We start from the raw sequence: 17,528 nt of genomic DNA on the forward strand, positions 1-17,528 counted from the left end.
AGGTGTAGGCTCCAAGTTAGTAAAGCGCCTATTTTATTTTCTCGTGTTTCCTCTGTAAACAAAGCCGCAGAAATGCTGCGAGAAAAAGCGATTGCTTTAGTTTGATCTGAATCGAGAAACCAGACGTCTATATTTTCTTAAACGCGGAAAACGCCGCAAAATCGAAAATAAATTTCCCCCTGGAGGCACCTCGGTGTCCTTTGGGGAAAAGGGAGAGAGAGTAGCGTTTTCTCGCTATCGTGCGTAAATGATGCAGGGCGAGTAACAGAGAGGTGCGGCAGGATTTCGGCTATCCCGGCACAGCGCTACCGATACAGGCACGAACAAGAACACCCCTCATGAAAAAAAAACAAAAACAAAAACAAAAATCAAATATATATATGTAAGAAGTAAGAAAAAATTGGAAAAAATTAAAAAGTGGGTTAAAACAGGAAGCCGAGACCTCTCCAGTAGGTTGCCGATCCCTCTTCACACCTGGTGCAAGGACAGCCACCGGCCTGGCCCGGGAAACTTCAGCCACAGTTACTTGTGCCCCCCTCCCCAGCCGGGCGGAGCAGGGCGCGCCCTGCGCGGGCGCGGAGAGGCCACGGCCGTCCTCGCTCACCTCGGTTTTCCTCTGGCTACCTAGCCCGCCGCCGCGCCGCCTCCGCCGACTTTTGTCCTTCCTCCTGCCTCCTGCCCCCTGCCCCCTCCGCGGACGGGGGCTGCCACCGCCGCTGCTGAGCCCGTGCCCGCGGAGAACCGCGGAGCCGCCCGCCCCGGCCCGGCCCGCCCCGGCCCCGGCCCCGCGGCGGCGGTGAGCGCTCGGCGGAGCCTGTGTGACGTCAGGGCCCGGGGAGGCGGGCGGGGCGGGGCGGGGGCGCGGGAGGGCCGGGGAAGGAGGGAGCCAGCGGCGGCTCCGTGGCCCCGCAGCCAGCGCAGGAGCCCGGTGCGGCCCCGCCGCCCCTGCCAGCCGCAGGCACCAGCAGCGAGAGCGCGGGGCGGGCAGCGCAACCGGCCCCGGTAAGTGCGGGAGGCTCGAGGGGTATCGGTGGGACGGGCGCGGGGCTAAAAACCCGGCAGGTCCAAGTTCTGCGCACACAGGGACGAGCAGCGGGACTGCGGGCAGGCCGGACAGGGTCCTGCGGGCTCGAGTTGCTGATGTCCTCCCGGGCGGCTGCGGCCCGTCCCCCAGGGTTGTCAGCGATGGAAGCAGCGCTGCCCCCGTGCTGTTTTCCCGCCGTGCTGGTCCCACTTCCCCGGCGGGGCGGGCACCGAGGAACCGGCTGGCCAGGCAGCGCCTTCCTGCTGCGGAGACGCGGACCTGGGCGGGGGACGGCAACAGAGCCGACACGGGCTCGGGCCGCCCAGAAACGATGCGGGCGGGTCTGCCGAGCCGGCTGCGGAGTCTGTGGCTGGGACCCCCCAGCACTGCTAGCGAGAGAACGGCCGGGCACGGCTGCCCCGCGGGCACCGTGGGGGCGTAGGCCCCGCACGGAACCCCCTTTCGTTTGAGAGCCCAGCGGCCGCGGGCCTCTGGCAGAAAGCCTCCCGCCAAAATCACGGACCACAGCATTTCGAGCGGTGAGATCCTTGCCAGGCGACTCCAGTTTTTTGGGGATTGTGGATTTTTTTTTTTCTCTGAAAGAATAATGATAGATACCTAAAAGGGGGGGGAAATTCCCGTGTGACTCCGCTTTTCTGTCCGCGCCCTGCAGTTATTCCGAGCAGGGCCCGGCCGTGGAGAAGGGCAAGGTCGCACGTCTGGTGCGTTTGCTGGGGCTGTGGGCGAGCAGAAGTGCGGAGGTATTTAAATCTGAGTACTCAGAGAAAGGCAAGTAGAAAAGCAAGTGGAGTTGCTTTCGTTTGAGTCGCCGGGCTGGAGACAATAGGAAAACGTTCCCCTTAGCCCCGTGCTGCGATGTGTCTTGCAACAAAAATTAAGAGGATACGGAGGAGAAAGGGAAGGAGCAATACGAGCGAGGAAGGAATAATAATAATCCGTCCGAGAAAGGCACCTTTCTCCGAAGAGACCGGCCTCTCAGTAGAGGAAAAACTTCCCCTCCGTGCGTGTGCGTGGGGAGAGCCGTGTGTCTCCACTCGTGAGATAAATCAGCCATATAGACAGGCCGCGGGGGAGGGCATTTGTCACGCAGGACTTAATCTTGACGGAGACCGATCCCAAAATAACGACCATCTACGAAGAATTAAGGTTCTCTTAACTGCCTTCCCGATTAGTTTAAGCACTGCTCGTGTGCTAGGCCCGGCTGCTGGAGGGAGCAGAGTTCCTCCCTGGCGTCGTTCATCTGGGAATATAAATCGCCATGTCACGACATGACCACGAGGAATCCCGATAACCGCACCTTCCCCCTCTTTTTCCTTTTTTCCTTTTTTTTTTTTCTTTTTTTTTTTAATTTAATTTTATTTCATTTTCTCCACTTTCCTCTCCTTTTTCCACGGCCTTATCCTGCCTGCCCGGAGGAGGGTGGCAGGGCCGGGGCCTCTGGGCCCTTCTCTGTGGGTGCTGCGTCTGGCACTACTCATCCCAGACATGCCACGGCTCCAGGCTGCCGGATTTCTAAGCACCAGCTAATAATGCGCCCGGGTCCAGACATTAAAAAAGAAGCGAAGAAGAAAGATTACCGAAATGATGGTGACATGCAAATTTCCCCCGAAATTATCATAAGTAAACATTTGAAGCCTGGACTAATAAAATCCCATCTGTGTTACTTCATATCGAGTTAGTAGAGAGCTGTGATAATGAATTTTGTAATATCTCACGAACAGACATCTCAATCAGGTACTAATCCTGTGATTTTACTGCCCGACCTCTCAGATAGAGAGAGGCGGCGGTGGCGGCCGGGGAGCGCGGAGGCGCAGCCGCAGCCGCGCAACTTCCGCCGCGGTGGGGAAGCGGCTGCTGGTACCCACTACCCTACGGCACCCCTGCCACCTGGGTCGGCCTGTCCCGCGGCTGAGCACAGCGACGAGGTTAGCGGACTCTCCTACGCGTCCCCAATTAGTTAGATGTGCAGGCAGGCCGGAGGGTTCGACGGGCTAGGAAACAGCCACGAGTGTTTGCGCCAGTCCTGTGGTGTGACTTAGCTGGCACCCGAGGCTGAGGCAAGGAGAGGGGACACTGCGCATAAGACTGGAGAAAGGTGCGGAATCCGGCCCGCGTCGTTGCGGCGTAGCTGCCGGGGTGGCTGTGTTTCGGGTTCTTATATGCATTTTTCAATCCCTAAATAATTGTTTTAAAACTCCGATGCCTTCATCTTTTGCAGATAACGGGTAATGGAGTCCAACTGCCGCAAACTTGTCTCCGCCTGTGTTCAGCTAGGTAAGAGACACCATCGCCAGCAGGGCCGGAGGCGCAGCGGCCCCGCTGCCGTGCGGAGCGGTGAGCGGGTGTGCAGCCAGACGGGCCGGCCCCGGGGAAGCGGCGCCACCTCCCCGAAGGGCTGCTCAGCGTCGGGCGGTGACCACCCCCCCCACCCAGTTACCTCTCCCCTTCCCCCCGTCCCATGTCCCCGTCCCAAGCGTGCAGCCCGGCGCCGTCTAGTCTTTATTCCGAAGGCGGACATCTTCGGAAATAAAGGGGGAAATGAGCGAAGGGCGCTGGAGGGCCGCACGGAGTCCGCCGGCAGCATGGTGTCCGGGTGGCTCCCCCAGCGCCAGTGGCGGGCGGCGACCCCTCCGCGCCACTCCGCGGGTGCGCGGCGGCGGCGGCGGCCGTGCCGAGCCGGACCCGCCTGCGCGGCGCCAGGGCGCCCTCTGCTGCCCGCCGGCGGAGAGCGGGGTGCCGCTGGCGCCGGGAGCTGCGCGGCCGCGGGAGAGGGAAGCGAAAGGGGAAAGGGGGGTGAGCGCAACCCCCGCGGCAGCGCACCAGCTTCCGCCTCCAGCGCGGGTCGCCCGAAAAAGCATCGCTGTCAGCGCGCCGTTTAGACACACACAGCGTCGCTCTCGTATTTATTTTTATTTTCTATTTTTTGACACCTCCCCCTCGCCCGTAAACAAGCCGCCAGCCCTCTCCTGCCCCCAGAGGTAGGCACCCCCACAGTGCCCCGTCTGCAGCAGAGCAAGCTCCTGTCTTTATTCCCCCGCCCTTTTCAGGGGGTCTGACAGGCAAGCCCGGGGAGTGGTAAAGAAAAACAGCAATGCAAACATATTACAAAGAAGAAAACATGCGCTCTGTATTTCGAGAGACTGTTTAATCCAAGATAAACGTAATTTTGTTTAAATAAAATACATTAACCTGAATTAATAATACAGGAAACTAGAGTGAATTAATAATGCACGTATTCCTGGTCTCGTGGTTAAACACTTCCTTGTAAGAATACTGTATTAACCCTGTTTGGCCAAACAGCTCGCTATTTCTCAAATAACATCCAATGAATTTAGGAGAGGCCACGTCCCCTTCTCCAGTCCATCCGCCCCCGGGGACTTTAAACAGGATTTGTTAGCTGGACATCAAAACCCCTAGAAGAAGAAACGCTTAGGCTAAAGGAAGGTTAGCGAGCAAAATCCGGGGTAATTCCAAACGCCGAAGTATTACGAACCGATAATTTTTAATCCCGGAAGCATACACGATATTAAATTGTGCACAAATAGGCTTTACCAGAATCTGGCACTTTTCCCCTCGGCCAGTAATAAGTGTTAAATAATATGGAAAGGAAGGGTGACATTGCTTTATATATGGTTTGCAAATAAGAAAGGCCTTTTCACCCTCCGCTGCCTTTTCTTCCCGATGAACAGGTGGTCTTAATCAAATCCCTTAGCACGATCTAATGGGAAAGTGGGGGGACCTTTCTGATATAATAAATTTATGAGCCCTTCCAAGTCAGCTTTATTCGACTAAGTATTTATAAAAGTAATATCCACATATGCTCCCTGACATGGTAACTTTAACTTCCTCTGCCGAGAAACAAATGGTTATTTTCTTAAACATCAATTATGAACTTGGATTATTGTAGTACACGCAAAATTTCCTGCCTTGTTACCGTACCAGCCGGTCTGTTTTTTACTCGCCGGGCTGCAAGGGAAATTGCTATCTAAACACCTTTAATGCCATTAATTAAAACATACGTCCGAGTCCAAGAAACAACGCGGTGTTGCCTGACCATTAAAACGTTCCCATTTACGGGGAAGGGAAGCGCGACGACCTCGGATACGGATATATCCCTGCAGATAGGGAATAGATCCCTGTAGATGTGGGGAAGAACCCTGCGCGCTGCCTCAGTCCCTGCCTCTATGCGACGGATAATGACAAGTCCCGAGACGCCCTGAGCTGCTCGGGCGACTTGCTGTAAATCGTAAAGATCACGGTGTTTTCTCGTGGTATCGGTGGGGTTTGTTGAGTCTTGGCTTTGATTTGCTTGAAAACTCTCGGTACTCGTTGATTTTTGTCTTACTTGACCGTAAGGGGCATCATGCTTTTGGGATTTAGTTTGCAAAAAGTCTGATCCTTGGGACTGGCTGTGGAGGGGGGAGGCGGGGAAGGAAGCAGGGGTGATTGGGGACCCCCCTCTGTCACATTACACCTTTGGAAAATTACGAGGGCGGTGAGGTAATTTCGCGAGATTGGCACCGTCGGTGGCCACGAGGAGAATGATCGCTGACTAGAACCACTGGCAGTAATTGCAAAACATGCGACTGTTTTGTCAAATCGATGGTTCTGCGAAAGGAGGAAACGAAATTCAGTAGGAGACCCTCCAAAACGACACAGCATGCTGGGTTCCCGCGGGGAATGGGACGCGGAGAGGGAGGGTTATTCCAGAATAAACGAGTCCGTGGCCATGGCGAGGAAAGGAAAATGGGAAAATATGAAAATGTTATTGCAGCCTAGAGTGTCAAACGCAGGTCGGTGGGTGTCAGGTTTCTTCACAGAGACAGGAAAATTGCTGCTGGGTGACCAGTCCCACAAAATTAGGAAAACTTCAGCACATGCTTCTGCAGACCCACAGCAACACTTTGTAAATGGTTATCAGTGGTGGGTTTGTTTGAATAATTTTTTATGCGGGGTGAAAGAATGCTTAAGTTATTTGTGTGTACGTGTATACGTATATAATCTATACGATTTGCTAGGTCTGTGAATTCTACTTAAGAAATCTTTCCCTGTAATCGATAATCTGGGTATTGCTGAAACAGCAGCTTCCAGCATAAAATGTTGAAATTACATTCTCTCTTATATCACCATTCACCATTCTAAATTGATTGTTTCAACTCTAGCACCAAAAAGAAAAAAAAATTGTTCTGAATATTCGTAACCGAACATTCTTTTCAAAAACAAAAAGTTAAAAACCTAACGCTGATTCGGCTTTCCATTCAGACGGGCTGAAGACACTGCAGCGTGCAAAGCAAAGGTCGCCGGTGCCTTTTTGAGCCCCGGCACGAGGTGGGCGCGCATCCTTTGCCCACGAGGGCGGGAGCGAGCGCGGGGGGGCGAGGCGGAGCCGGAGAGTTGCTGCCGCCGCTGGGCTGCCAGGCAGAGCTGAGCGGCACCCTCTCCTCCACACAGCGTGGCCAAATTTGTTCCCGGAATTGTGACCCGAGCCGCGGAGCCGGGATGTTCCCTGTTCAGGGCGCAAGCTCTCCTCTGGTGCGCTGCCCCTGCGCGGCGCCGCGGATGGTGTGCGCCCCATCCTGCACCCCCCGCCAAGAGTAAATTAGAAGTTATTTATTGCGCTTCACTTACAGAATTTTTCCCCTCCGCGGTTGCCGTCTGAGAATAATACATGCAGCAGTTGTTAGCCTCACTCCTGGGAAAACTAAATGTATAACGAAAGCTTATTCGTGAGTAGGAATATACTAACGGAACAATCTGATGTCTTCTTAATCCTATGTAAAAAGCTCTGTAGTCTTCCTAATATTGACTGAATGGGTAATTAATGGCTCTTCATCGAGGAGAATAGCCGGTAATCCAAGATAGGCGAAAGACAACAAGCCAAAGGTAAAAGACAACAGGACTAGTTGGAGGCTCTACATAAGAACCAATTTATCCATTTAGGGGAGTATTACGCCTGGAAACAAAGATCTCGTGAGGAGATAAAGGAAAAGTGGGAAAATAAATACCCGCAGTAGGTCTGGCCACCCTCCGGCGTCCGCAGCAGAGCTGCTCAGCTCCCTGCCCTGCCCTTGGCCCTCCCGCACCGGACGGGCACTGGGCATCCCGAGTGAGCTCAAAATACAGCGTGGAGAAACAAAACAAAACAAAAAAACCCAAACCAAACCAACCAACCAACCAAACAAAAAACCACACACACACACACACACACACAAAAACCAAAAACAAAACAAAAAAAAAACCACAAAAAAAACCCCAAAATCAAAAAACGAAACAAAACGAAACAAAAAAACCCAACCAATCAACTAACCAAACGAACAGGGAAAAAATCCACACCAAAACTCCCATGAAATTAAAAAGGTGAAGAGAAGCGGGGACTATCCCCGGTTCCTCTATTTTTCTCAGGCGGCGGGTGTCCCCCAGTCTACCGGGGCGCATCCCCGATGGGCCCTGCAGCTCAGGGCGAAAAGGGAAGAGAACAATTCCCAAAATAGTTTTGGGTTTTTCTTTGGTGATGGCAGCCACACGCAGCAGGCGTGGACAGACGGTACGCGAGTGAGATGGCAGGGACAGCTTCATGGCCAGGACCCGAACTCGAATGGAACTTCCACCAGAAAAAAAAAAATAAAGAAAAAAAAATTTAAATCACTTGACATTTTAATTGAAACCTTTACCGCTAATATATTACCTGGGTGACTACAATTAGGTTGTTTTTCGGTTGGCTGACAGCTTTTAAAATATTATTTCACTTGGGAAATAAAAGCTTCATCTCAGATTATAGGTGGGTATTTTTGGATTTACGTGATTTATGGTCACCATGGCGACTAATGCTGTGTGGTAGCTCCCCTCCTGCCCGGGGTGGGGGAGTTTTAATCAAAGGCACATAAGGAAATGCCGACAGCTTCTCTCTTCGGGCTGCCAGGGCCCAGGCCAGTGTTGCGCACTCCTTTTCAGGGCGCAGGGACCGCTGGAAGGTCTGTCCCGCCTGTGGCTGAGAGACGCGGGGCTGGAGCTAGGGAAGATGTGAGAGGGTGATGCGGTGGCCGGGCCCTGCTCCTCCTCTCCCCGTTCCCTGGGGGAGCGTGCCGAGAACGGCCTGCCCCCGTCAAATGTCCCGAGACAGACAAGCTACGGCGGGCGGGCACCGGCGGACACCGGCTCTCGCCCTGCAAGGGCATAAAGGGGCACACGGGAGGGACTTCTCGCTTCGTGTCGCGGCGGAAGAAGCCAGTATTGCCTCAAAATGACTGAAAATAAATAAATGTAAAGAAAAAAGAAAGAGAGAGAGAAAGAAAGAGAGAAAGAGTGAAAGAAAAGAAAGAAAGAAAGAAAGAAAGAAAGAAAGAAAGAAAGAAAGAAAGAAAGAAAGAAAGAAAGAAAGAAAGAAAGAAAGAAAGAAAGAAAGAAAGAAAGAAAGAAAGAAAGAAAGAAAGAAAGAAAGAAAAAGAAAGAAAGAAAGAAAGAAAGAAAGAAAGAAAGATGGATGACGGGTGTCATCCAAGACAGGGATGCGCTGCCCCGTCCGAAAAATTATACGGGGGAACGAGGAGATACCTCCGTATCATCTCTCCCTCTGGCTCCCCTTCCTCAGGGCTTTGCGCACTTGTTTTCACCCCGACATGGGGGCTGGAGAGGGGCAGCACCCCCTCCCAAGTGCCCATCGCTGAGAGGCCGAGGCCGCGCCCGTTTGGCCGGGGCTGGGGCAGCTCCCTGCCCGCGGTCTTGGCACGGCCTCGCCATGGGTAAAAGCCGGGGGGCGGTTCTCGGTGCGGGACCACAGAGGTAGCGAGAGGTTAAGAAGAAACTGGGATATGATTGGTAAACAAATTGTGCAGAATGGAGCTGGATTCATATTGACTTAGTTATAGGTCATCTGCTGCCGGTGCAAAGGGAGGAAATATTTACTTTACACATATACTTTATGATCTTGGGGGAATTAGAGGAAATTCAATAAGAAAACGGCTAGAATCATTTTAAACCCCCTATTTAAAAGACTTAAGCAAATTAGAGTCTTATCAGATTAAAATCCACTACAAATGTAAGAGCATTGTCTCCATCGAAACGCTGTGGGGTCTGAGGAAAGAGATTCTTTGCCAAATCTCAGGGATAAAAACACGTCATTTAAACACCAGATAATGAGCAGAATGTAAATTAATTTAACCTTCTTTACTAACAGGCTGCGAAAGTAATATGTATAATTTAGCGATACTTAAGATTGCGATGGACGATACGTACCTCGAACGAGAGTCAGTGACTAAGGAAGACCCTTGAGGGAGTGGGGTGTGGTGGACGGGATGGGAACGGGACGCAGAAAAGTTTTGGCTCTGGGATACGGATGTGTAGGACCACATCATAGGGAAGCTTTCGGTAACTTTTCAATACCAGTGACCAGCCAGATAAATTGAAGATAGAGACGGAAATCTGCATTTCCCGCTCCTGGGCTCATTCAGAATTCTCATCCCTAAGACGGCCACAGTCCCTTGAGACAGTGTTGGCTCTGCGGTCTAGGGCTAGGGGACAGACTCCTCTGCCCCAGGAGGACCTGAGCAGCATGGGAGGGCAACCTGCCCCTCCTTAGACGCGCGTGAAAAAGCCTCACACCTCTTTCCTGCGAGACACTGGTCCACAGTAGCCTCATTCCGGCCCTATAAGCAGTCCCACGAGCGGGAACTGCGGGACAGTTCCTCTACTACTGCTGCCCGGACAAGGGGTCAAATCCTGTCCCCAAACCTCGGAGCGGGTTTGAGAGGCTTGTTTGCCGGCGCCTGGCCCTGTATGGGTCTTGGCCAAAAGCTGTAAACGGCTTTGCGTGGGCTGCTCCGGGCCCGCCGGGGGCGCGGAATGGTCCCTCCGGGTCCACACCGAGAGGGAGGAATGGTCCCGTGGATTACTGTGCGAGTAAGTTGTAAAACCAGGGCGAAAAAGACTTCTTGGGGCTAGCTTTTGGGAACCTGGTTGCAAAGAAGGGGCGGGAATGGCAGAACCAAGGAAAGGATTTTCCCCGTGTACTCTGCCTTCAGTGCGGGCAGAAGAAGAGCAGAAAGCCGGAGACCGCGGGAACTGGAAGAGCTCGGGGGCCTCCGAGGGCGGTGTGAAACTTTCCGTAGCTGTGTCGCAGAGGGGAGGTTGTTGTCGTTTGTGTTTAATTGTCGCTGTCACCAGTAGAAGGTCCGCCGTCTAACCGGCCGCGCCTCCGTCCTGCTTGTTTTCCACTCCCTCCATGAGGAAGGAATCGTGCTTTCCTCCACCCTGTTGCAGCGGCTCTGGCAATGGCTAGCCCCCCGCTCCTCACCCCAGAGGATGCAGGAGTGCGGCGAGGCCCGGAGTCGACGCGCCCGGAGCAGCTCCGATGGGGTGCCCCGTGAGCTGTCGGCGGAGGCCTGGTTCTCCAGGCGCGGGTACCCCCCGCAGGGCACACCGGGCGGAGGTTTTTTGGGGGGGGCGGGAGTGCCCATCACCGGGAGAGCGCGGGGAGCGGTATGGGGCGCGCAGGGTAGCGCGGGCGGGGCGGGGCGGGGCGCGGGCGGGGCGCGGGCGGGGCGGGGGCGGGGCGGGGCGGAGGGTGAAGGGGCGGGGCGGGGGAGGGACAGGGGCGGGACGGGGCGGGGTGGGTGACGTGCAGCGCGGGGAAGGCCGCCGCCGGTTTAAGATGTCAGGCCAAGAGGGAAGCGGCTGAGCTGATGCGGTGCGGGGCCGGCCGCGGCGCGGGTCCATGCGCGGGCAGCGGAGAGGAGCACCCCGCGGAGCGCCGCCGCGCCTCGCTGCCCCCGCCCCGCGGAGCCCCGCGGCGGGCCGGGGGCCGCCGGCCGGGGAGCTGCCGTGTCGCCGTGACGGCTCTTACAGGACCGGACTCGCCTGCTCTCCTGTCGCCGCCGCCGAGCCCCCCCGGGCGGCGGGGGCTTCGAGGCTCGCTGTGCCGCCCGGGCTCTAGTCGAACGTCGCCCGCCCTGGCGCGGCTTCCTGGCCGGCAGCCCTGATCCCTGGAGCCGCGGAGCTGCTCCGCGTCCGCGGAGGGGACGCTGCGCGGACCCTCCTACACGTACCGACACCTACAGACACACGCACCCCTTCTCCTATCGACCCCCCAGGCGCGCACGTAGACTTTGGCGTCCTTTTGCCGATGAACTGCATGAAGGACCCGTTAAGCCTGGAGCGCCTGGGAGCCGGGAATAAGCTGTGCTCCTCCTCACCTTCCTCCTCCTCCTCTTCTTCATCCTGCCATCACCACCAGCCCGCGCTGGCCATGGCGACGGCGCTGGCGCCGGGGCAGGCGCGCTCCTCCCTGGAGTCTGCCAAGCATCGGCTGGAGGTGCACACCATCTCCGACACCTCCAGCCCCGAGGCCGCAGGTAAGAGGGGGTGAGAGGCAGGGACCCCAGCCATCGGGCGCCCCGCCGCCCTGTCCTGCTCCGGCCCGGCTGGCAGCCCCGCGGACCGCAATGCGCCGCCGCCCCTCTTCCCGGGAGCGTCCCGCACCCGAGTCGAGATGCGTTTCATGTTTTTTCGCATGCGGTCTCTGTGTGTCGGCGTATAGGAAGACAATGACATATGTAAGGATAGGCGAGTAGCATGTATACTGGTAGGCGAGTTACATTAGCAGAGATCGGCAAATAACGTGGCGAGTAATATCAATACAGAGGAACAAATAGGGATATATACGGACAAAGAATATTGTTACAGGCGGGCGAATAACACGTGTAGTTAAGCAAATAAAACGAATTACGTGTATGCAAACGGGAGAATAATATGGATACACATAGGCAGAAAGCTTGCATACGGAGAGGCGGCTCTGTCCCGCTGTCCCGGCGGTGGCTGCTCCACCGGGAGGAGCCGCCCGTGGGTGCCCGCGGGGCGCGAAGCCGGCGCGGGTTAATCATTACAGTGTCGAGTCGCGTTCGGGGCAGTCTGCGGGATCTAGCAGGGCTGGGCACACGCTTTTCCCCAGCAACTGCAGAGGAGGCTGAGGAGGCTTAGGCGCCCTCGTTTTCCGCCTTGTTTTTTTTTCTTTCCCCCTCTTACAGAGAAGGACAAGAGCCAACAGAGCAAGAATGAGGATGCGGGGCCCGAGGACCCCTCCAAGAAGAAGAGGCAGCGGCGGCAGCGGACTCACTTCACCAGCCAACAGTTGCAGGAGCTGGAGGCCACCTTCCAGCGGAATCGCTACCCGGACATGTCCACCCGGGAGGAGATCGCCGTCTGGACCAACCTCACCGAGGCCAGGGTTAGGGTAAGTCCTGACACGGCACCTCGGCTCGGAGCAGCGGTGGTCAGGGTGGGTTGGGAAAGGGAAGGAGGGCTGAAATATTTGCAGCTGCTTTCGATTTCGGCTCGTATGTAAACTTCAGAGCCTTTGCACAAAAGCAGGGCAGAGCAGGACACTTCTGTCAAAGCGAGACAGATTGGGATCTGTCTCTGCATCTCTGAAATATGGTTTGCTGCACGTTTCGCCCGCACCGTGCAATGAGTCCCTCTCCTTTTGATCAAAACGCTAATGAAAACATTAGCCAAGAAAGCAACTTGGAACAGGCTGCAACCTGCTCTGTCTCTAATGAGAAAAAGATGTAAAATACACAAGAGCTTTTGCTTCACTGCGAGGCACTCCCAATGTGCCCTTCCTTGCATTTTCTATTTTTTTGGGTTTCACAATTCGACGAACGTCTCTCTCCACCCTCTACCCCCTCTGAGATTTATGGGACCATCGCGGCGCTGCAGAGATACCGCGGCCGGATCGTGCTAGCCTGCAAACGCCTCGCTGGGGGGAAAAAACAACAAACCTCAATGCACGCACAGAAAAATAAGCCTATAAACGGAGCGAGCCTTCAGATTTTCGGAAATCCCGCATAAATCCTCTCCCCGAGGTGGCTTGAGGAAAGCGAGACAGTGAGACCCGGGGGCGACAGCGAGCGGGGCCGGGTCTCAGCCCCGGGCAGGCGGTGTTGGCGCGGGGCCGGGGCAGCCACGCGGAGGGCGCGGGGCCCGGCCGAGCCCGATGTTCTCCCGGGGCACAGAGCGCTGTCGGTCGCGGGGCGGCTTTGGCGAAAGTTTTCGTATCGGTCCGCACGGTGCCTCCAGACGGGCCCGTCCCCGCGGTGCCTGGTCGGCCCTCGCCCGGCTCGACCAGGGTGGGGGTTACCACAAACACCCCAGAGTGGTTTCAATACACATAGTAAGGCAGCTGCTGGCGGCTGCCCGACGGGTCAGGCACCCAGATGTGGATTAGGAAAGGGCATGTTTTTCCCATTGTCTGCGCCGGGAGGGTCCCTTAGAACTCATTTAGGACGTTGTTAAATAGTGATTTTTTTTTTTTCCTTCGTTTCTTTCCCCCCCCCCCCCCCCCCCCCATTACCCTCCCCCTCCCTCCAAAGAGCAGTCGAACAAGTTTGTTTAGAAAGTGGTTTTCGGTTCTGGAAGCTTTCACGCTAGAGGAACTTGTAGCTTTAACAAACTGAAGCAAGGATTTATTAGTTGCTGGCTTCCCCCTCCTTTCCTGTACCATCGCCTTAAATATTCTGCGGGTTTACAGACGTTTTGCTCTCGCTTTTGCACTTTTGTATTTTTCCTGGACGGCTTCAGTACAGAAAAAGTCAAGAGAAAAGGGGGAAGAAAAGAAACCCAAGAGAGAAATGAAGGGGTGGGGGCAGGAGAGAAGGGACAGATTAAGAAGGAAGCGTTGGCCTCTGTGGCGCGAATTAGAGTATCACAAATTATGTGCAGGGCTGCGGGTGATGGGGGGGGGGGGGGTGAGTCTGGGAGGGGGAGTGGAGAGGGCCGTGGTGAGGGTGGAATCATGCAGTCACGAATCTACCTTGCTAAACCCGGGCAGCCTGAGGATGTCCCGGCATCGCACCCCTGCTCCAGCCCAGCACAGGGCTCCATAGAGGAGGAGATGAACATATACATGGGAATATATTAATATATATATATTCGTACACATTTTTATATAAAACTTCTGTACGGACAGGCTCGGCTGTTGTCCCGAGAACCTGCAAAAGGCTGCGGTGGTGGTGGTGGTTCCTGACTAACTCACATCTCCCTCCCTCCCTCTCCCCCCGTTTCTAAAGGTTTGGTTCAAGAACCGCAGAGCCAAGTGGAGAAAAAGAGAAAGGAACCAGCAAGCCGAGCTTTGCAAAAACGGCTTCGGTCCGCAGTTTAACGGTCTCATGCAGCCCTACGATGACATGTACCCCGGCTACTCGTACAACAACTGGGCAGCCAAGGGCCTGACCTCCGCTTCCCTCTCCACCAAAAGCTTTCCTTTTTTCAACTCCATGAATGTCAACCCTCTGTCTTCTCAGAGCATGTTCTCCCCTCCAAACTCCATATCCTCCATGAGTATGTCTTCAAGCATGGTACCTTCTGCAGTCACCGGGGTGCCGGGCTCCAGCCTCAACAGCCTGAATAACTTGAACAACTTGAGCAATCCCTCCCTGAATTCTGCAGTGCCAACACCAGCCTGTCCTTATGCTCCTCCAACACCTCCATATGTTTATAGGGACACATGTAACTCGAGCTTGGCGAGTCTGAGACTTAAAGCCAAGCAGCACTCCAGTTTTGGCTATGCCAGTGTGCAGAACCCTGCTTCCAACCTGAGCGCTTGCCAGTACGCGGTGGACAGACCCGTGTGAAACATCCAAGTAGGAAACTGCGTGAGAATCCCTCCCCATTTCCCGCAGAGACTGAGAATTTCATTAGAAAGTAATGGGCACTAGAGAGAAAGAGAAAGGAGGAAAAATCAGAGGCAGAGAGAAAGAGAGAGAGGAGAAAAAGAGAGGAAACCACTGAAATAAGATAGTTCCTTTGTTTTCAAAGGACCTCCTACAGATTCTGAGATCTTTGTTTCACTAAGAGTATTTCAACAGTTACGAGGACATATATATATATATGGACAAATGTTTGACTGGATATGATATGACATTTTAATGTTACTATAAGCTTGTTATTTTTTAAGTTTAGCGTTGTTAACATAAAAATGACTGAAAGGATGTATATATATCGAAATGTCAAATTAATTTTATAAAAGCAGTTGTTAGTAATATCACAACAGTGTTTTTAAAAGGTTAGGCTTTAAAATAAAGCATGTTACACAGAAGCGATTAGGATTTTTTCGCTTGCGAGCAAGGGAATGTATATACTAAATGCGACACTGTATGTTTCTAACATATAATTATTAAAAAAATTGTGTGAATATCAGTTTTAGAATAGTACCTCTGGTGGATGCAATGATGTTTCTGATATTGCAATGTAAAACATGCCCTGTGTATAACATTTCGTACAATATTATTGTTTTACTTTTCAGCAAACATGAAAAAAAATGTGTTTTATTTCATGGGAGTAAAATATACAGCATACATTTTTGTCTGAATTTTTTATTTACTCAGCCAAACTGCGCAGCAGCAACAAGTCTGCAGTGATTGACTGATAGTTGACACTGGATCTCGTTCTCTGGCAACTCGGGGTAGTACTTTTGCAATGCAAATAAATGCTGGCGCTTTTTTTTTTGTGCATTAAAAAAATATCAATCGCGCTAACATTGCATACTAGAGAAACATGGGCCTTATACACCTTGGGTCCTTTTATTTCCCCGCACAGAACTTGAGAAAAATGGATTATTTGACATCTTTGGACTCGAGAATTACCAGCTACAAAGTTACTGTATCTCGAGCATAAATTTGTCCTGTTGTTAAGGAAGCTTTTATTACATTAAAGAATAAGGTGGGGGGGGGGGGGGGGGCGGGCGGGCGGGCGGGGAGAAAGGGAAAATTTTAAAAATCCAGCTTGCAACCAAACTGCTCCTGTTCAAAATAATCTGTCTCCTTTGCCGTCCCTTGGGCTCACCTTCTCTCCCTTTAGCGGGGAGATCCTTCATTTAATATTACATTTCTATTTCCAAATCCGCCTTTCAGACACGAAGAGAAACAAAGAGCAGCCCAAATAACCGCAACCCTGTGGAGCGCGGGGGTTGAGAGGTTAGCCCGAGTTTCCTGCGACTTCGTGCTGCAACACGTCGTTGAAGGGAAAGGTCGTGCTCTCGTGTGTTTTGTTTTAAATAATATTGACCCATTCATTCTCAACCTGCTTGTTCGTGAAATTATACAGGATTATAACTTTGCCATCGCCAGACAATTGAAACAAATCAAGATGAATTGCTGTTCGGCCCTCCCATCGACTCACACCCCGGGCAGGCGAGGAGGGGCTGCCGAGAGGGTGGGCAGCCTCAGGAACCGGAGGGAATATCGAGACACGAAGAAATTCCGCCGGCGCGTAAACTGGCGAGGGGCGCAGGGGACGGCCGGGAGGAAACTCTACGCGGTGAGAGCGACCTTAATCCTTGAGCGGCTTTTGCGCGCTCGTTGCGCGCCTTTGTGAGGTCGGGAGAAGCGGCCGATATAGCCCGGGGATGGGCGGACACGGCTGAGGGGGTTCCTTACCCCCCCGCAAGTTAGACGGGAAGAGGAGCAGAGAAGAGAGGGAAGGAGGTCAGCGCCCTGAGCGTTCCCACGAGGAAAACACTTCCCCCACACGAAATCAGGCCACTCTCCCGTGGGTTCATTTGCAGCGTGGGCAGACCCGAGCCTCCACTTTTCCCGGCTATTTTTTAATTTTCTTTTAACACCCCTTATTTTTATTTTCTTTCTCCCTTTTTTCCCCACTTCCTCATCATATTTTTTTTAGATTTTTTTGTCTCTCTTATTTTGTTGTGAGGTTGGGGTTTTAAAAATTATTTTATTTTAATTATTTTAATACGAGTCTTTCTGTTTTCTTTTCCTCTGTGTGTTCTTGCCAGGGGGTCGACGGAGAGAAAGAACCTCGGTGCTTGGGACGGGAGGGAGGCGGGAGTCCCCCCCTTGCTTGTCCGGCCTCGCCGCCTCCCCGACCCAACGCCGCTCCCCTCGGTTTTTTCGCACCGTGTCAACACCTCACCCGGGTGAGTGCCAGGGGCTGCCAAAAGTGTCCCCTCCTCCTCCTTCTTCTCTTCCTCTTCCTCACTGGGCTGCGGGTGAAATGTCTGAGGGTGATGGCTGCGAAGGGCTGGCAGCCCGGGAGCCCCCCTCGGGGATCAGGGGAGCCGGAGAAACGAGAGAATTTTTCTGCCCAAACCCTCTCGGCGGGACGGGCTTGGAAATCAGCGAGCGGATCGCTGCGGGTATCGGCACGGTATTTTACACGCTTTGTTCTGCTCTCGTTTCTTCTCGGTGGCTTTGGTTATTTATAATCCTCTCTTATAAATATATAAAAAATATATACATATATAAAATGTCGGTATATATATACATGTAGAATCTGTGTGTGCGTGAAGAAATATTAAATACTTAACACATAGTATACGTATATACATTTAGAAGAATAATATACACCGATTCCAGTCTCCCCCCCCAAAAATTGGATCAGAGTTTTTCACACTACTGTGTAATGGCTCAAACGATGAAAAATCAACGTGACCGCTCGGAGAGGACATAAATCACTCCGAGAGTAATCTGAATTTTTT

General features: G+C 53.4%; 1 protein-coding gene across 2 annotated transcripts; it reads left to right on the plus strand.

Annotated features, from left to right (window-relative positions):
• The first annotated feature begins 906 nt into the window (after positions 1-906).
• PITX2 (paired like homeodomain 2) lies at positions 907-15,368 on the plus strand. Of its 2 annotated transcripts, XM_014878300.2 has the most exons (4): positions 907-1,002; positions 3,264-3,319; positions 12,064-12,269; positions 14,104-15,368. In XM_014878300.2, the coding sequence occupies exons 2-4, from the start codon at positions 3,274-3,276 to the stop codon at positions 14,665-14,667; spliced, it is 816 nt and encodes a 271-aa protein (XP_014733786.1). In that variant the 5' UTR covers positions 907-1,002; positions 3,264-3,273; the 3' UTR covers positions 14,668-15,368. The 2 variants fall into 2 exon arrangements, with proteins under 2 accessions (XP_014733786.1, XP_014733785.1); XM_014878299.2 differs by lacking the exons at positions 907-1,002; positions 3,264-3,319 and adding an exon at positions 11,084-11,391.
• Positions 15,369-17,528: the final 2,160 nt, after the last annotated feature.

This window comes from Sturnus vulgaris, chromosome 4 (assembly GCF_052056855.1).
Source record: "Sturnus vulgaris isolate bStuVul1 chromosome 4, bStuVul1.hap1, whole genome shotgun sequence".
Lineage (NCBI taxonomy): Eukaryota > Metazoa > Chordata > Aves > Passeriformes > Sturnidae > Sturnus > Sturnus vulgaris.

Coding starts and splice junctions, on each gene's coding strand:
- PITX2 (XM_014878299.2), top strand. CDS start 11,163: ATGAACTGCATGAAGGACCCGTTAAGCCTGGAGCGCCTGGGAGCCGGG. Junction 11,392..12,063: donor CTCCAGCCCCGAGGCCGCAG/GTAAGAGGGGGT, acceptor CCCCTCTTACAG/AGAAGGACAAGAGCCAACAG. Junction 12,270..14,103: donor TCACCGAGGCCAGGGTTAGG/GTAAGTCCTGAC, acceptor CCGTTTCTAAAG/GTTTGGTTCAAGAACCGCAG.